The sequence below is a fragment of the Mustelus asterias genome, chromosome 27 (assembly GCF_964213995.1).
Source record: "Mustelus asterias chromosome 27, sMusAst1.hap1.1, whole genome shotgun sequence".
Taxonomy (NCBI): domain Eukaryota; kingdom Metazoa; phylum Chordata; class Chondrichthyes; order Carcharhiniformes; family Triakidae; genus Mustelus; species Mustelus asterias.
The window spans coordinates 36,233,028-36,247,386 of NC_135827.1; the positions used below are offsets into that span (position 1 = coordinate 36,233,028).

Genomic DNA, 14,359 nt, shown 5'->3' on the forward strand with positions numbered 1-14,359 from the left:
TCTACAAATGTGAAAGGGTTGACAAATATTACAAAAATATCACAATTTTGTAAATATCTAACCAATTTTATCTGAATTTCACAGAGAGCATTTCCTCAGCTAAGGTTATAAGGGGTGACCCCCACTCCATTTCCAACATATTAATTTTTTTTTCTAAAATCCTTCTTTAGGCACGCACATTCATCGATCTGTCTCTCTCTCTCGCACACACAAACTCACACAAACGAGATTCCAGATTCTGCCCCAAGTGATTCTTTTCCTCTTGTCTTCACATTTAGCAAAACTACATCAACTGTTCTGACAATTCAAACTTAACACTTGTTCCTTTTTATCTCACATTAGAAACTAAACCACCAACTGTCGCCTTTTCTACTTGGAGGACTACACTCTTTCCATTGTAAGGCACCCCCAATTTTTCTTTTCACTGTTGATTGATAGGAAGCAGCTGTGTACAGCATTACCCCATCTTTTCCCTCCCATTTCTCCTGTTTTTTTTTTAAAGCCCCCCCTCCCCTAACTATCGCTACATTCCCTAACCACCACCCCCCCCCCCCCCCCCCCCCACCCCAGCTTTACATATAGGTGCTGTTAACCTTACTAAAACAAATGCAGCAGACAGTACAAGCATGAGATGAACAACAGTTGTGACGACAACAAAAAAAAAACACAAAATACTGCAAACTGTGCTTTAGTAACTTGCCAAAAAAAAAAAATGTAAAAAAAAATTAAGAGGTAGCTTTCAGAATAAGTTCTGACTCCTGCCTGACCAGGCAGCATCATTTTTCTTTTGAGAAACAAAAAAAGACAAAAATTTTGGTAATGACTGCATGTAGGTACAAACCCAAACACAAACTACTTTCTCTGCCGTGGCACTTTGCAGTCTGTTAAGTACTTAAAACTTTTGCTAACTGCCCGTCACATTTCGTGACGTTTTTAAATGACCCAAGCTTGTACACAAAAGGAGGACACGCACATGGAGGGGAGGAAGGCAGCAGGGGTGGGGGGGAAAACAAAATATATCATTAGCTGAACGAGGTCATACAACACGAGGTAATTCCAAGCACACACTGTGCGTAACACAGGTAATGGTTCAAACAAAGAAAAAATTAAACATTGAATTTTCTTCCCCATGTTCACCAGCACTGATTTTCTTCTCTCTTTCTCCCCCTCTTGCTTTACCACTAGACATAGCATAGATAGAGATAGGTTTTCTCAATTCTCCAGTCTGGTGGAATGTCCTCAGGTTTGTGGCTCTTCATATGCTTCTGCATAGCAGAGAGGCTGGGGCAGTAATCCAAACATATTGTGCACTGGTAGGGGGAGGCTCCATTGTGGGTGCGTAGGTGCTTAATCATCGCGGAGTAGTCCCGGGACCGTTGATGGCACAGTTTACACTCAAAGGGCTTTTCACCTGTGGAAGAAGAAAAGGCAAGTGAATCCTTCAAAAGGTCAAAACAACCTGTATTTCCCCGTTTTCAATATCCACCCCTTCCCCCAATTTCAAAGTCTGGCTAGGTGGATTGGCCATAGTAAATTCCCCCTCAGTGTACCCGAACAGGCGCCAGAGTGTGGCAACTAGGGGATTTTTACAGTAACTTCATTGCAGTGTTCACGTAAGCCTATTTGTGACACTCATAAGTAAACTTTAACTTTAAAAAGTGGACAATGCCAATGCACCCCATCTGGACAACCTGTGAACAAGTTCTATTCCCTTGTTTCAATCCCGCTGTCCTATCCCTACACTCTTACTTCTTGGCCTTACCTGGAGCTACCTGCTTCTCTGACATGGCTCCAACAGCGAATCTCCTTCCGCCCTCTCCATTCCCCCTTCCCCAATTCCTCTGGCCGCCTCATCCACCAATTCTGACTTCCCCCCCCCAACCCTCCACTAATTTCTCCTCCTCCTTCCCCCAAATTCCATTTCCCCCTTATTTCAATTTTATCCCATGCTGAAAACTCAACAAAAATCAGTTGGGAAAAACATCCACTCATTATACTGGACCACCTCACTAGGAAGTGCTGGTGGAATATTCAACTGTAGGGGCATCACAAATGTGGCCAACCCTGTTTATATTGAGCACAGTGCCAGACCTGAGGAAATTGAGCTCCAACGTGTTTGTTTATCTATTAGTGTCACAAGAAGGCTTACATTAACGCTACAATGTGAAAATCCCCTAGTCGCCACACTCCGGCGCCTGTTCAGGTGCACTGAGGAAGAATTTAGCATGGCCAATCCACCAGCATGTCTTTCGGACTGTGGGAGGAAACCGGAGCACCCGGAGGAACCCCACGCAGACACGGGGAGAACGTGCACACTCCGCATAAACAGTGACCCAAGCCGGGAATTGAACCTAGGTCCCTGGCGCGGTGAGGCAGCAGTGCTAGCCACTGTGCTACCATGAGCACTCATGAGAACAAGAGAGGGGAAGGAAACCTGAGTGAGGACAGAGGGGAGGGTGTAAAAAAAGGCAAGATATTCACATCTAAGTAGTGAAGGAAAGCCACACAAAGGGTATTGCCAGGTGCATAGAGATATCAAGTTACTTCCAAATCAATTCTCTCATTTCATTCATTGAAGCAGTTTGATCCAAGAACATTTCCTGGATGATGTAACTGGTCTTCCATTGTAAAATTCTTCAAAATCTACTTACCAAGCAATGTAAAAAGTCTCTCAATGCCAGGTTAAAGTCCAACAGGTTTATTTGGAATCACAAGCTTTTGGAGTGCAGCTCCTTCATCACTTTTTGAAGGGGCAGCGCTCCGAAAGCTCGTGCTATCAAATAAACCTGTTGGACTTTAACCTGGTGTTGTGAGACTTCTTACTGTGCCCATCCCAGTCCCACACCAGCATTTCCACATCATGGTTACCCAGCAATGTTTAATGAGCAAACCTACAAGACACACAACAGCAACTTGCCAAGGGTCCTTCAACAGTATTTTTCAAACCTGTGACCTCTAGATGAACAGCAGCAACAGGTGTATGGGAACACCACCACCTGGAAGTTCCCCTCCAAGCTACACACCAGCCTGACTTGGAAATATATCGCTGTTCGTTCACTGTCGTTGGGTCAAAGTCTTGGAACTCCCTCCCCAAGAGCACCGTGGGTGTGCCTACACCAGACAGACTGCAGTGGTTCAAAGCAATGGCTTTGCCCTTCTCAGGGGCAATTAGGGATCGGCAATAAATGTTGGTCTTGGCAGCAACACTCATCCCATAAATCAATTTTAAAAAGCAGAGAAGAATTTAGCAACCTCCCTATATTATGACATCAAAAGACTGTCTTTAACTCCATTTAGGTTGTGAATGTTCTTCTCATCTCTAAGTAATTATCTGCAAACCATCTCCTATCCCAGTTATAACATGCATAAAGGAAATTCACCCCAACCAGTCTATGCCGATGCTTTTTTGCTTCTTTTTGGGCTGTGGATGTCGCTGGCTGGGCGAGCATTTATTGCCCATCCCCAATTGCCCTTGAACTGTGTGGCTCGCTGGGCCATTACAGAGGGCAGTTAAGAGTCAGCCACATTGCTGTGGGTCTGGAGTCACGTGTAGGCCAGACCAGGTAAGGACGGCAGATTTCCTTCCCTAAAGGACACTAGTGAACCAAATAGTTGTTAGGGTGACCATTACTGGGACTAGCTTTCAATTCCAGATTTATAAATTGAATTTAAATTCCACCGGCTGCCATGGTGGGATTTGAATCGGTGTTCCCGGAATGTGAGCAGGGGCCTTTGGGTTATTAGTCCACTGACATTACCACTGCGCCACCATCTCCCTTGTACCCGCTAAGCGAGCAAATAGTCCCAATCACAACTACCTGCTCTCATATTCCTCCAGCTAGTGGCAACACAGGTGGAGAAGGTAGTCAAGAAGGCATACAGCATGCTTGCCTTCATCGGCCAAGGCATTGAGTTTAACATTGGCAAGTCATGTTGTATTTATAGAACCTTAGTTAGGCCGCACTTGGAATATAGTGTTCAATTCTGGTCACCATACTACCAGAAGGATATGGAGGCTTTGGAGAGGGTACAGAAAAGATTTACCAGGATGTTGCCTGGTATGGAAGGCATTAGCTATGAGGAGAGGTTGGAGAAACTTGGTTTGTTCTCACTAGAATGACAGAAGTTGAGGAGTGACCTGATGGAAGTCTACAAGATTATGAGGGGCATGGACAGAGTGGATAGTCAGAAGCTTTTTCCCAGGGTGGAAGATTCAATTACTAGGAGCATAGGTTTAAGGTGTGAGGGGCAAGGTTTAAAGGAGATGTACGAGGCAAGTTTTTTTTTTACACAGAGGGTGGTGGGTGCCCGGAACTCGCTGCCGGGGGAAGTAGTAGAAGCAGATACGACAGTGACTTTTAAGGGGCGTCTTGACAAATACATGAATAGGATGGGAATAGAGGGATATGGTCCCCGGAAGGGTCGGGGGTTTTAGTTCAGACTGGCAGCATGGTCGGTGCAGGCTTGGAGGGCCGAAGGGCCCGTTCCTGTGCTGTAATTTTCTTTGTTCTTTGTTCTATTCCTCAGGGTAGCACTAACCCTTTGATCAACATGTTATCAATGCAGCTTATCCACCACTGAAACTGAGGTTTATCCACAATTTTAAGGATTTAACATCTTCCAAAATGATTACGCACGAGTATGACGCAGGCTGCAAATGACTGGCATTGACAGATTTTTGAGCGCCAACAATTTAATGCATAACTGGTTGCTACCATTTACCTCAAAGCAGCTTATACCCTTCCATCTCTCAGCAGATTTATAATCAAATTAATCCACGCCATTTAAGTCTAGCGCTTGAATTATGAACAGCTGTTAAAGTCTGGGAAATATATAAAATTGCAGTAGGTGGTGATGGTTACAAATCAATTCCTTAAGTTTTTATTCACCCAATCTCCCAAATCAGCAAGCCTGTCGGCCAAGTGATTGATGCACCGTTAGTTCAAATGCTCAGTCTAGGAAGGAAATGCTCGACTAGAACGGAGAAGGGCAGATATGGGGACCAGAAACCCCCCCCCCCCAACCCAGAGAAGGTGGATTATGACCTCAGGTCCATTGCATACAGTGACTGGTTGGTGCTAAGCTGGCGCCAAGGGCTATTTATTATCATTTCTTTCAGGTCACCGTCTCCCAACCCGATTGTAGAAACTCTCTCAAGGACAGCGATTGCCCGGTTTAACTTGTGTAGCATCACAAAGAATCTGCAGCACATGAACAGACCATTCAATCCAACAGGTCCACACACCAGATGAACCTCCTCTCACCAGGCTTCATCTCACTATCAGCATGTCTACCAGTGGAACCAATTCCACCCTCACGGCACGGTGACACAGTGGTTAGCACTGCTGCCTCACAGCTCCAGGGACCCGGGTTCGATTCCCGGCTTCGGTCAGTGTCTGTGCGGAGTCTGCACGTTGTCCCTGTGTCTGCGTGGGTTTCCTCCCACAGTCCAAAGATGTGCAGGTTAGGTTGATTGGACGTGCTAAATTAACCCTTAGTATCCCAGAGTGTGATAGGTTGGAGGGATTAGCAGGGTAAGTAAGCAAGGGTGGGGCCTGGGTGGTTGTCAGTGCAGACTCGATGGACCGAATGGCCTCCTTCTGCACTGTAGGGTTTCTATGGTTTCTAATATCCATATGCCGGCTGATTTTCTTTCCCTGACCACCCCTCCAGCTAAGTGGCGGTTTCCACACCCCCCCATTGGGATCAGGTAACCCAATGTACAGCAGGGATGGTATCTACTATTACCTTGATCAGTCCATCAGCATATTCCTCTATTACTATCTACCATATGTGTATATCTCAATTCCCCTAATAACACTCACTCCATCCACCTCAATCATTCCCTCTGGTAATTAGTTCCACATCCTCACTAATTTCTGGGTAAAGAAGTTTCTCTTGAATTTCTTACTGGATTTTTTTGTGACTTGATCTTTCTCTCTGTGCTTATCTAAAAATGATGTGGAGATGCCGGCGTTGGACAGGGATGGGCACAGTAGGAAATCTCACAACACCAGGTTAAAGTCTAACAGGTTTATTTCGAATCACGAGCTTTTGGAGCACTGTTCCTTCCTCAGGTGAGTGACTCAATCCAACTGAGACTGAGTGACTCACCTGATGTTGGACTTTAACCTAGTGTTGTGAGACTTGTTACTTATCTAAATACTCCTTAAAGGCATCTATTTTAGGTTTACTAGATTAATACCGGGAAAGGGCGGGTTGTCTTACTTATTTATTAGTGTCACAAGTAGGCTTACATTAACACTGCAATGAAGTCACTGTGAAAATCCCCTAGTCGCCACACTCTGGCGCCTGTTTGGGTACACTGAGGGAGAATTTAGCATGGTCAATGCACCTAACCAGCACGTCTCTCAGACTGTGGGTGGAAACCGGAGCACCCGGAAGAAACCCACGCAGACATGGGGAGGACGTGCAGACTCCGCACAGACAGTGACCCAAGCTGGGAATCGAACCCGGGTCCCTGGTGCTGTGAGGCAGCAATGCTAACCACTGTGCCACCCTGCCGCCCATTATTAGGAAAGGTTGGAGATGTTAGGCTTGTATCCGATGGAATCTAGAAGAGCAAGAGGTGATTTGATTGAAACATAGACAATCCTGAGGGGTATTGACAGTGTTGATTTTGAGAGGATGTTCCTCTTGTGGGAGAATCTAGAGCAAGGGGTCACTGTTTAAGACAGATGAGGAAAACATTTTCTCAGAGGGCAGTGAGTCTTTGAAACTCCCTCCCTCAAAGACAGTGGAAGTAGAGTCTTTGAATTTTTTCAAGAGAGGGGCAGATAGATAAATTCTTGATAAATAAGGGGATGAAAGGTTAGCTGGGATAAGGGGGGGGGAGGGGTGCAATCATAGAATCCTACAGTGCAGAAGGAGACCGTTCGGGCATCGAGTCTGCACCAACCACAATCCCACCCAGGCCGTATCCCTATAACCCCATGCATTTACCCTAGTTACTCCTCCTGACACTAAGGATCAATTTAGTATGGCCAATCCACCTAACCTGCACATCTTTGGACTGTAGGAGGAAACTGGAGCACCTGGAGGAAACCCATGCAGACATGGGGAGAATGTGCAGACTCCGCACAGACAGTGACCCAAGCCGGGAATCGAACCCAGGTCCCTGGTGCTGTGAGGCAGCAGTGCTAACCACTGTGCCACCGTGCTGTCCCTGAAGTTGAGGTTATAATCAGATCAGCAATGATCTTATTAAATGGCGGAACAAACTCGAGGGGCCGAATGGCCTACTCCCACACCAAATTCATATTCGTATGTATTTGTCCACGATGATTGCCAATTTTTTTTTCCAATCAGAATCTCACTAATTAGCTGCAGGGCAAGTTCCGTGAGATGCTCACGGATGTTAAAAATGGAGCTCCCTCCCTCTCACTGACTCAGTTGCTGAGTATTGCCGGAACCTGAACTGCACGGGGAGATCAAGGCAACATCAGATGACATCCCTGCATGTGATTGGGTTAGCTGATCCCAGTGGCGGGGGGGGGGGGGGGGGGGATGGGAAAACCCCAATTGGGCTGGTGGGGCTTCGGGATGAAGGAGAGAGAGCAGAGAAAAGAAATCCAGGGTGCATGGATATTAGGCGAGGAGGGAATTGGCCAGCACTGCGTCACGTGGATACCAGGTCCCGCTGGTAGAATGTGTTTGGCCTCGTGTGTGAAAGAAATGTCACTGAGCTGATGTGGAGCAGGTGCCTACAGTTAAGGCTCGTCTGTGCTGGTGGTGAGAAAGAAATTCCAGAATATTGTTCAGCTCTTTCAGTGCTGTGACACTCAAGTCGATAAATCAGCAACAGTAACACAGCCATAAGCCTTGGTTCATTTCAGCAAATGATTAGGATAAGCTATGGAGGTAGCTGAGGCTATGTGACAGCAGCAGAATTATATGATGCAGAATCCCTTCAGTAAAGAATGCCTTTAGAGTGGCATGGTGGTTAGCACTGCTGCCTCACAGTGCCAGGGACCTGGGTTCGATTCCAGCCTCAGGTGACTGTGCTGAATTTTGCACATTCTCCCTGTGTCTGCATGGGTTTCCTCCAGATGCTCCAGTTTCCTCCCACAGTCCAAAGATGTGCAGGTTAGGGTGAATTGGCCATGCTAAACTGACCCTTAGGCTGAAATTTTACCGTCCCGCCCACCACGGGAATTGGAGCGGGCGAGGGGCGGACCATGGGAAGGTTCATTGACCTTGGGTGGGATTTTACGGTTTCGGGATGAGCGAGGCCGTAAATTCCCACTCTTAGCGTCAGGGGACCAGCAGGGTAAATACATGGGGGTTCTGGGGATAGGGCCTGGGTGGGATTGTCATTAGTGCAGGTTTGATGAGCTGAATGGCCTCCTTCTGTTGTAAGAATTCTATGATTATGTTCGGGTGGGTTTTATCCAGACTCGAAATGTTGGCTCTATTCTCTCTTTCCACATATGCTGTAGTAAGAAGTCTCACAACACCAGGTTAAAGTCCAACAGATTTATTTGGAATCACGAGCTTTCGGAGCGCTGCTCCTTCATCAGGTGAGTGAGTTCAGGTGAGAAGGAGCAGCACTCTGAAAGCTTGTGAATCCAAATAAATCTGTCTGACTTTAACCTGGTGAGAGATTTCTTACTGTGCCCACCTCAGTCCAACGCCGGCATCTCCACATCATGGCTTCCACAGATGCTGCCAGACCTGCTGAGATTTTCCCAAATTTTCTGTTTTTGTTTCAGATTCCAGCATCTCATAGAAACCCTACAGTGCAGAAAGAGGCCATTTGGCCCATTGAGTCTGCACCGACCACAATCCCACCCAGGCCCTACCCCCTTATCCCTATATATTTACTCGCTAATCCCTCTAACCTCCGCATCTCAGGACACTAAGGGGCAATTTTAGCATGGCCAATCAACCTAACTCGCACTTCTTTGGACTGTGGGAGGAAACCGGAGCACCCGGAGGAAACCCACGCAGACACAAGGAGAAGGTGCAGACTCCACACAGACAGAGACCCAAGCCGGGAATCAAACCCAGGTCCCTGGAGCTGTGAAGCAGCAGTGCTAACCACTGTGCTACCGTGCCGCTCAGTATGTAATATTTTGCCTTCATCTCCAGAAGTATTAATATATTTTTTAAAATTGAAATAGGAAAAGCCTATTTAGCTGGCAATGCTGTAGTGAGGAGGGTCTAGTTAAGGACCACACATCTTTTCCTTCGTTAACTCATGAACCATGGTAAGGGACTTGATTTTAACCTTTGGCATTTTCCCAATTTCAGATTCTTTGATTTGATTTATTATTGTCACATGTATTAACAAACAGGGAAAAGTATTGTTTTTTGTGCGCTACACAAAGCATACCATTCATAGAGAAGGAAATGAGAGTGTGCAGAATGTAATGTTACATTTGTAGTCATAGCTAAGGTGTAGAGAAAGATCAACTTAATATAAGGTAAGTCCATTCAAGAGTCTGACAGCAGCAGGGAAGAAGTTATTTTTGAATCGGTTGGTACGTGGCCTCAGACTTTTGTAACTTTTTCCCGATGGAAGGAGGTGGAAGAGAGAATGTCCAGGGTGCGTGAGGTCCTTAATTATGCTGGCTGCTTTGCCGAGGCAGCAGGAAGTGTAGACAGAGTCAATGGATGGGAGGCTGGTTTGCGTGAAGGACTGGGCTACATTCACGACCTTTTGTAGATTCTCATGGGGCGGGGTGGGGGAGAAAGTGTCCTTTTGCTCAGGCCACCTTGCCGATGGAAGGGAATGGAAAGCACCTCAGCAGGTACGAACCTACAAAAGTCGCGGCTTAACAAACTGCACAATCAACATCTTATTTCCAACCTCGCCCGACAAGCATCACACAATTAAACATTCGAGAACCACACTCCTAAATTGCCAAGAGATGTTCTGCTTCAATTAGCATTTCTATGACCTGACTCAAATTAGTTTTTCCTTTAACACAAAAAAAAGACTCCAATTTATAATGCCAAGCAGCAGCCCATTTAATCTTTCACGCTACAAGGGAGTACAATGTTGAAGCATATAGTTAACAAACACAGTGCAATCTCTGGAAGGAGCCATGTGTGCAAAGGAAGGCTAATAATGTTCAGTGTACTGTGTGGCGAACGTGTAGAGAAATGGGAACAATAAAGTGTACGGACCATTTTAAATACATTTGTGTGGTTTGCTACATCAGGTTTTGTATGTCAGAATACCACATAAATCAGAAGGGATTTATTGGAATCCTATATAGCAAGCATGAACAGGGTGGAATTATGTCAGCATTTTATGAATGGGAAGGGATTTATTGAAACCTTGAATCCTGGGACTGAATCGGATGAGGTTTAAAACAAACTTTGGAATCCTACATACAAGCACTGAATGGGATAGGATTCATTGGAATTCTATAGGCTGGAAGTGAATGGTTAAGGGGTTTGGATTATTGGAATTCAATATACTACGAATGAATGGATAGGTCAACTCTCGCACTCTTGGGTGTTGGAATAGTAGGAGCAATCTTTCACGGTACGAAGGAGTACAATGCTTAAGCATAAAATTACCAAATGCAGTACAATCTCTGGAAGGAGTCATTAAGGTGTAAGGGAATTATTTAAAAATTCTTTCATGGGATGTGGTATCATTCGTGGCACTCCAAACACTCAGGTGGCACAATGGTTAGCACTGCTGCCTCACAGTCCCAGGGACCCGGGTTCAATTCCGGCCTTGGGTCACTGTCTGTGTGGAGTTTGCACATTCTTCCCGTGTCTGCGTGGATTTCCTCCGGGTGCTCCTGTTTCTTCCCACAGTCCAAAAGATGTGCAGGTTAGGTAGATTGGCCATGCTAAATTGCTCCTTGGTGTCAGGGGATTAGCAGGGTAAATATATGGCGGTTGCGGGGATGCGACCTGGGTCGGATTGTTGTCGGTGCAGGCTCGATGGGCTAGATGGCCTCCTTCTGCATTGTAGATTCTATGAAATGATTGTTTTGCTCGGCCATTTCAGAGGGGCAGTTAAGAGTCAGCCACATTGCTGTGGGTCTGGAGTCACGTGTAGGCCAGACCAGGTAAAGACATTAGTGAACCAGATGGGTTTTTCCAACAATTGACAATGGTTTCAGTCATTATTAGACTTTTAATTCCAGGTTTTTATTGAATTCAAATTGTCAGTTTGAGATTCAAACCTGGGTCCCTGGATTACTAGTCCAGTGACAATACCACTGGGCCACCGCGTCCCCTTCCATAGACTGGGAGTGAGGAGATTTCACCCATTGGAATTCTAGATGCAGGGAGCGAATGGCAGGAGTTGAAATTGCACATTCATTAAAATAGATCTTACTAATTAAGCTACCTGTGTTAATGTAAATCACTTCAAGTGCCAGACAGGTATAGGTCACAGGTATAGGTTGAGAGGAAGTGGATTTAAAACAGATGAGGAGGAACTACATCTCGTAGAGGGTGGTGAATTTGTGGAACTCGCTGCCCCATAGCGTGGAGGAGTCTGAATCATTAAATGGTTTCAACGAGGAGATAGATACATTTTAAATAAAAAAACAGATTAAAGGGATATGGGGAACAGGAAAGGTTTGAGAACAGGGAGAATTCAGCCATGATTTGATTGAATGGTGGAGCAGGCTCGAAGATTAAATTCGCCTACTTCTGCTCCTATGTTCTTTCCCATGAAGGTCTGGTTGTGCCTGAGGTTTACCTGTGTGAACTCGGTAGTGAGTCTCCAGCTGGTGTTTCAGACTAAACTTCTTGCCACATCCATTGCATTCATAGGGCTTTTCCCCGGTGTGGATGCGCTTGTGACTTTTCAGAGTGCACTCATCTCGGAAGCAGCTCCCGCAAAATTCACACTCGTATGGGTGGTCACCTAGGAGAGAATAAAAAGGAAATAAAATATACATCAGGGGCTACTTGAGAAAACAGAAGGCCTCTCTGCCGATCTCATCACAACCACACTCTGAACACTGTGTTTTGCTCACTCTATCAGATTTACTTCCACTAGGAATGATGAAGGGGTGAATAAGAGTGGATTCCAAATGCAATGGAATGAGATTATGAAGGATTAGAGCATGCTTATGAGTAAAAACACAGGGTTGAGGAGGGACATGACTGAAGCACATATGCTAAAGTAAAGGAAAGTTAAAGCTTATTTATTAGTCACAAGTCGGCCTACATTAACACTGCAATGAACTTACTGTGAAAATCCCCTAGTCGCCACACTCTGGTGCCTGTTCGGGTACACCGAGGGAGGATTTAGCATGGCATCTACCTAATCTGCACATCATTGGACAGTGGAAGGAAACCGGAGCACCCGGAGGAAACCCACGCAGACACGGGGAGAACGTGCAGACTCCACACAGACAGTGTCCCAAGCTAGGAATCGAACCCAGGTCCCTGCTGCTGTGAGGCAGCAGTGCTAACCACTGTGCCACCTTGCACAAAGATCCCAAGGCACTATTACAGGAGAGTTAGCCCCGGTACCCTGGCCAATATTTCGTACTGAACCAACATTACAAAGACAGATTCTCTGGCCATTCTCACATTGCCGGAGCTTGCTGTGTGAAGATTGACTGCTGCAACCAGGGAGTACGTTTAAAAAATACCTAATTTGTTGTAAAGCACTTTAGAATGTTCCAAGGCTGTGAAAAATGAAATGGAATGAGGTTATGCAACGCATTGCTTTTTCCTTTAAACAAATTATTACCTGGTAGCAACACAGTGAACCCAGCTATTATTACAGGAAAATGATGCTAAAGAAGCAGAACGCGGGAATATAGACAGAAGCTGGCGAAAAGTGAAAGAAAGGAGGGAGGAAAGAGGAGGTAGTTGATACAAAAGGTTGAATTGGCCATCATACATTGCCTCATTATATCTCAAGCATCTCAAAGCCATTTCACAACAAGATTAAGTTTGAAGGATGGTGACTTCTATCACTTAGATCAATGCAGCAGACAATTTATAGGCATCAAGATTCCACAGAAAACAATCAGGGTGGCTTTACACATCAGCCTTATTTTCAGGTTTGCTAAGATTCCAAACTTACCTCATCTTGGAGAGAAAAATAAAAATGCAACAGCGGGTGGCACAGTGGTTAGCACTGCTGCCTCACAGCGCTAGCGACCTGGGTTTGATTCCGGCCTTGGGTCTCCGTCTGTGTGAAGTTTGCAAATTCTCTGTGTGCCTGCATGGGTTTCCTCCGGATGCTTCGGATTCTTCCCACAGTCCAAAAATGTACAGGTTAGATACATTGGCTATGCTAATATTGCCCCTTGGTGTTCCAACATATGCAGATTAGGAGAATTAGGAGGGTAAGTATGCAGGGTAACAGGGTTAGGGCCTGGGTGAGATGCTCTGTCAGAGTGGATTCGATGGGCTGACTGGCCTCCATCTGCAATGATTCTATGAACTTCGAGACTGAAGTGAGGGTGAAAGTAAAGACATTAACTGGCTTAACTCATGATAGAAACTGGTTTAAAACCACCGAATTCCATCATTACCACTATTTCTTACATGGATTCCTTTTCCTTTGATCATTTCCTGAAGGAATGTGGTGTGTTCTACCTTCAAGATGCACTGGTTGAGGTCAAGGGATTGAGAAGTCCTGTTGGACTCGTCAAGACTTCTTTCAATAGGACTTCTCAAATCCCATGACCTCAACCATCTGGATGGACAAGAGGCAGCAAGTGGATGGGAAAACCACCATCTGCAAGTCACAGCCATCCTGACTTGGAACATATCCTGCTCTTGCTTCTTTGGAACTGGATCAAAATCCTGGAAACTCCTAACAGCAATGTGGGTGTACCTACACCACATCAACTGAAGTGGTTCAAAAAAACAAAACAGCAGCTCATCCCCACCTTCTGAAGGGAAATACTGTCAACAGATTTGGTCCCCTTGTCTAAGGGGAGACATACTGGCATTGGAGGCAGTCCAGAGAAGGTTCACGAGGTTGATCTCAGATATGGAGAGATTTTCATATGAGGAGAGGTTGAGCAAGTTGGGCCAGTACTCATTGGAATTTAGAAGAATGAGTGGTGACATTATTGAGACATATCGGATTCTCAGGGGCCTTGACAGGGTAGATGTTGAGAGGTTGTTTTCCCTTCTGCGCGAGTCTAGGACCAGAGGGCATAATCTCAGAGTAAAGAGGTCACCCATTTAAGACAGAGTTAAGGAGGAATTTCTTCTTTCAGAGGGTAGTGAATCTGTGGAATTCTTTACCGCAGAGGGCTGTAGAGGCTGGGTATGTATGTTCAAAGCTGAAGGGAATGAAGGGTTATGGGGATAAGGTGGGAAAGTGGAGTTGAGGATTATCATACCAGATCAGTCATGATCTCAATGAATGGCAGAGCAGGCTTGATGG

General features: G+C 45.6%; 1 protein-coding gene across 3 annotated transcripts in view; it reads right to left on the reverse strand.

Annotated features, from left to right (window-relative positions):
- The window catches only part of zbtb16a (zinc finger and BTB domain containing 16a), a 249,362-nt gene continuing 235,003 nt past the window's right edge, over window positions 1-14,359 (reverse strand). For 2 of the 3 annotated variants that reach the window (XM_078199028.1, XM_078199027.1), the window contains exons 6-7: window positions 11,696-11,863; window positions 7-1,411 (exon numbers count right to left, since the gene is read on the reverse strand). In XM_078199028.1, coding sequence (XP_078055154.1) covers window positions 1,182-1,411; window positions 11,696-11,863 — 398 coding nt within the window. In that variant the 3' untranslated portion in view covers window positions 7-1,181. Of the gene's footprint in view, window positions 1,412-11,695; window positions 11,864-14,359 lie in introns of all 3 variants that reach the window. The other variant, XM_078199026.1, reaches the window with a different exon arrangement.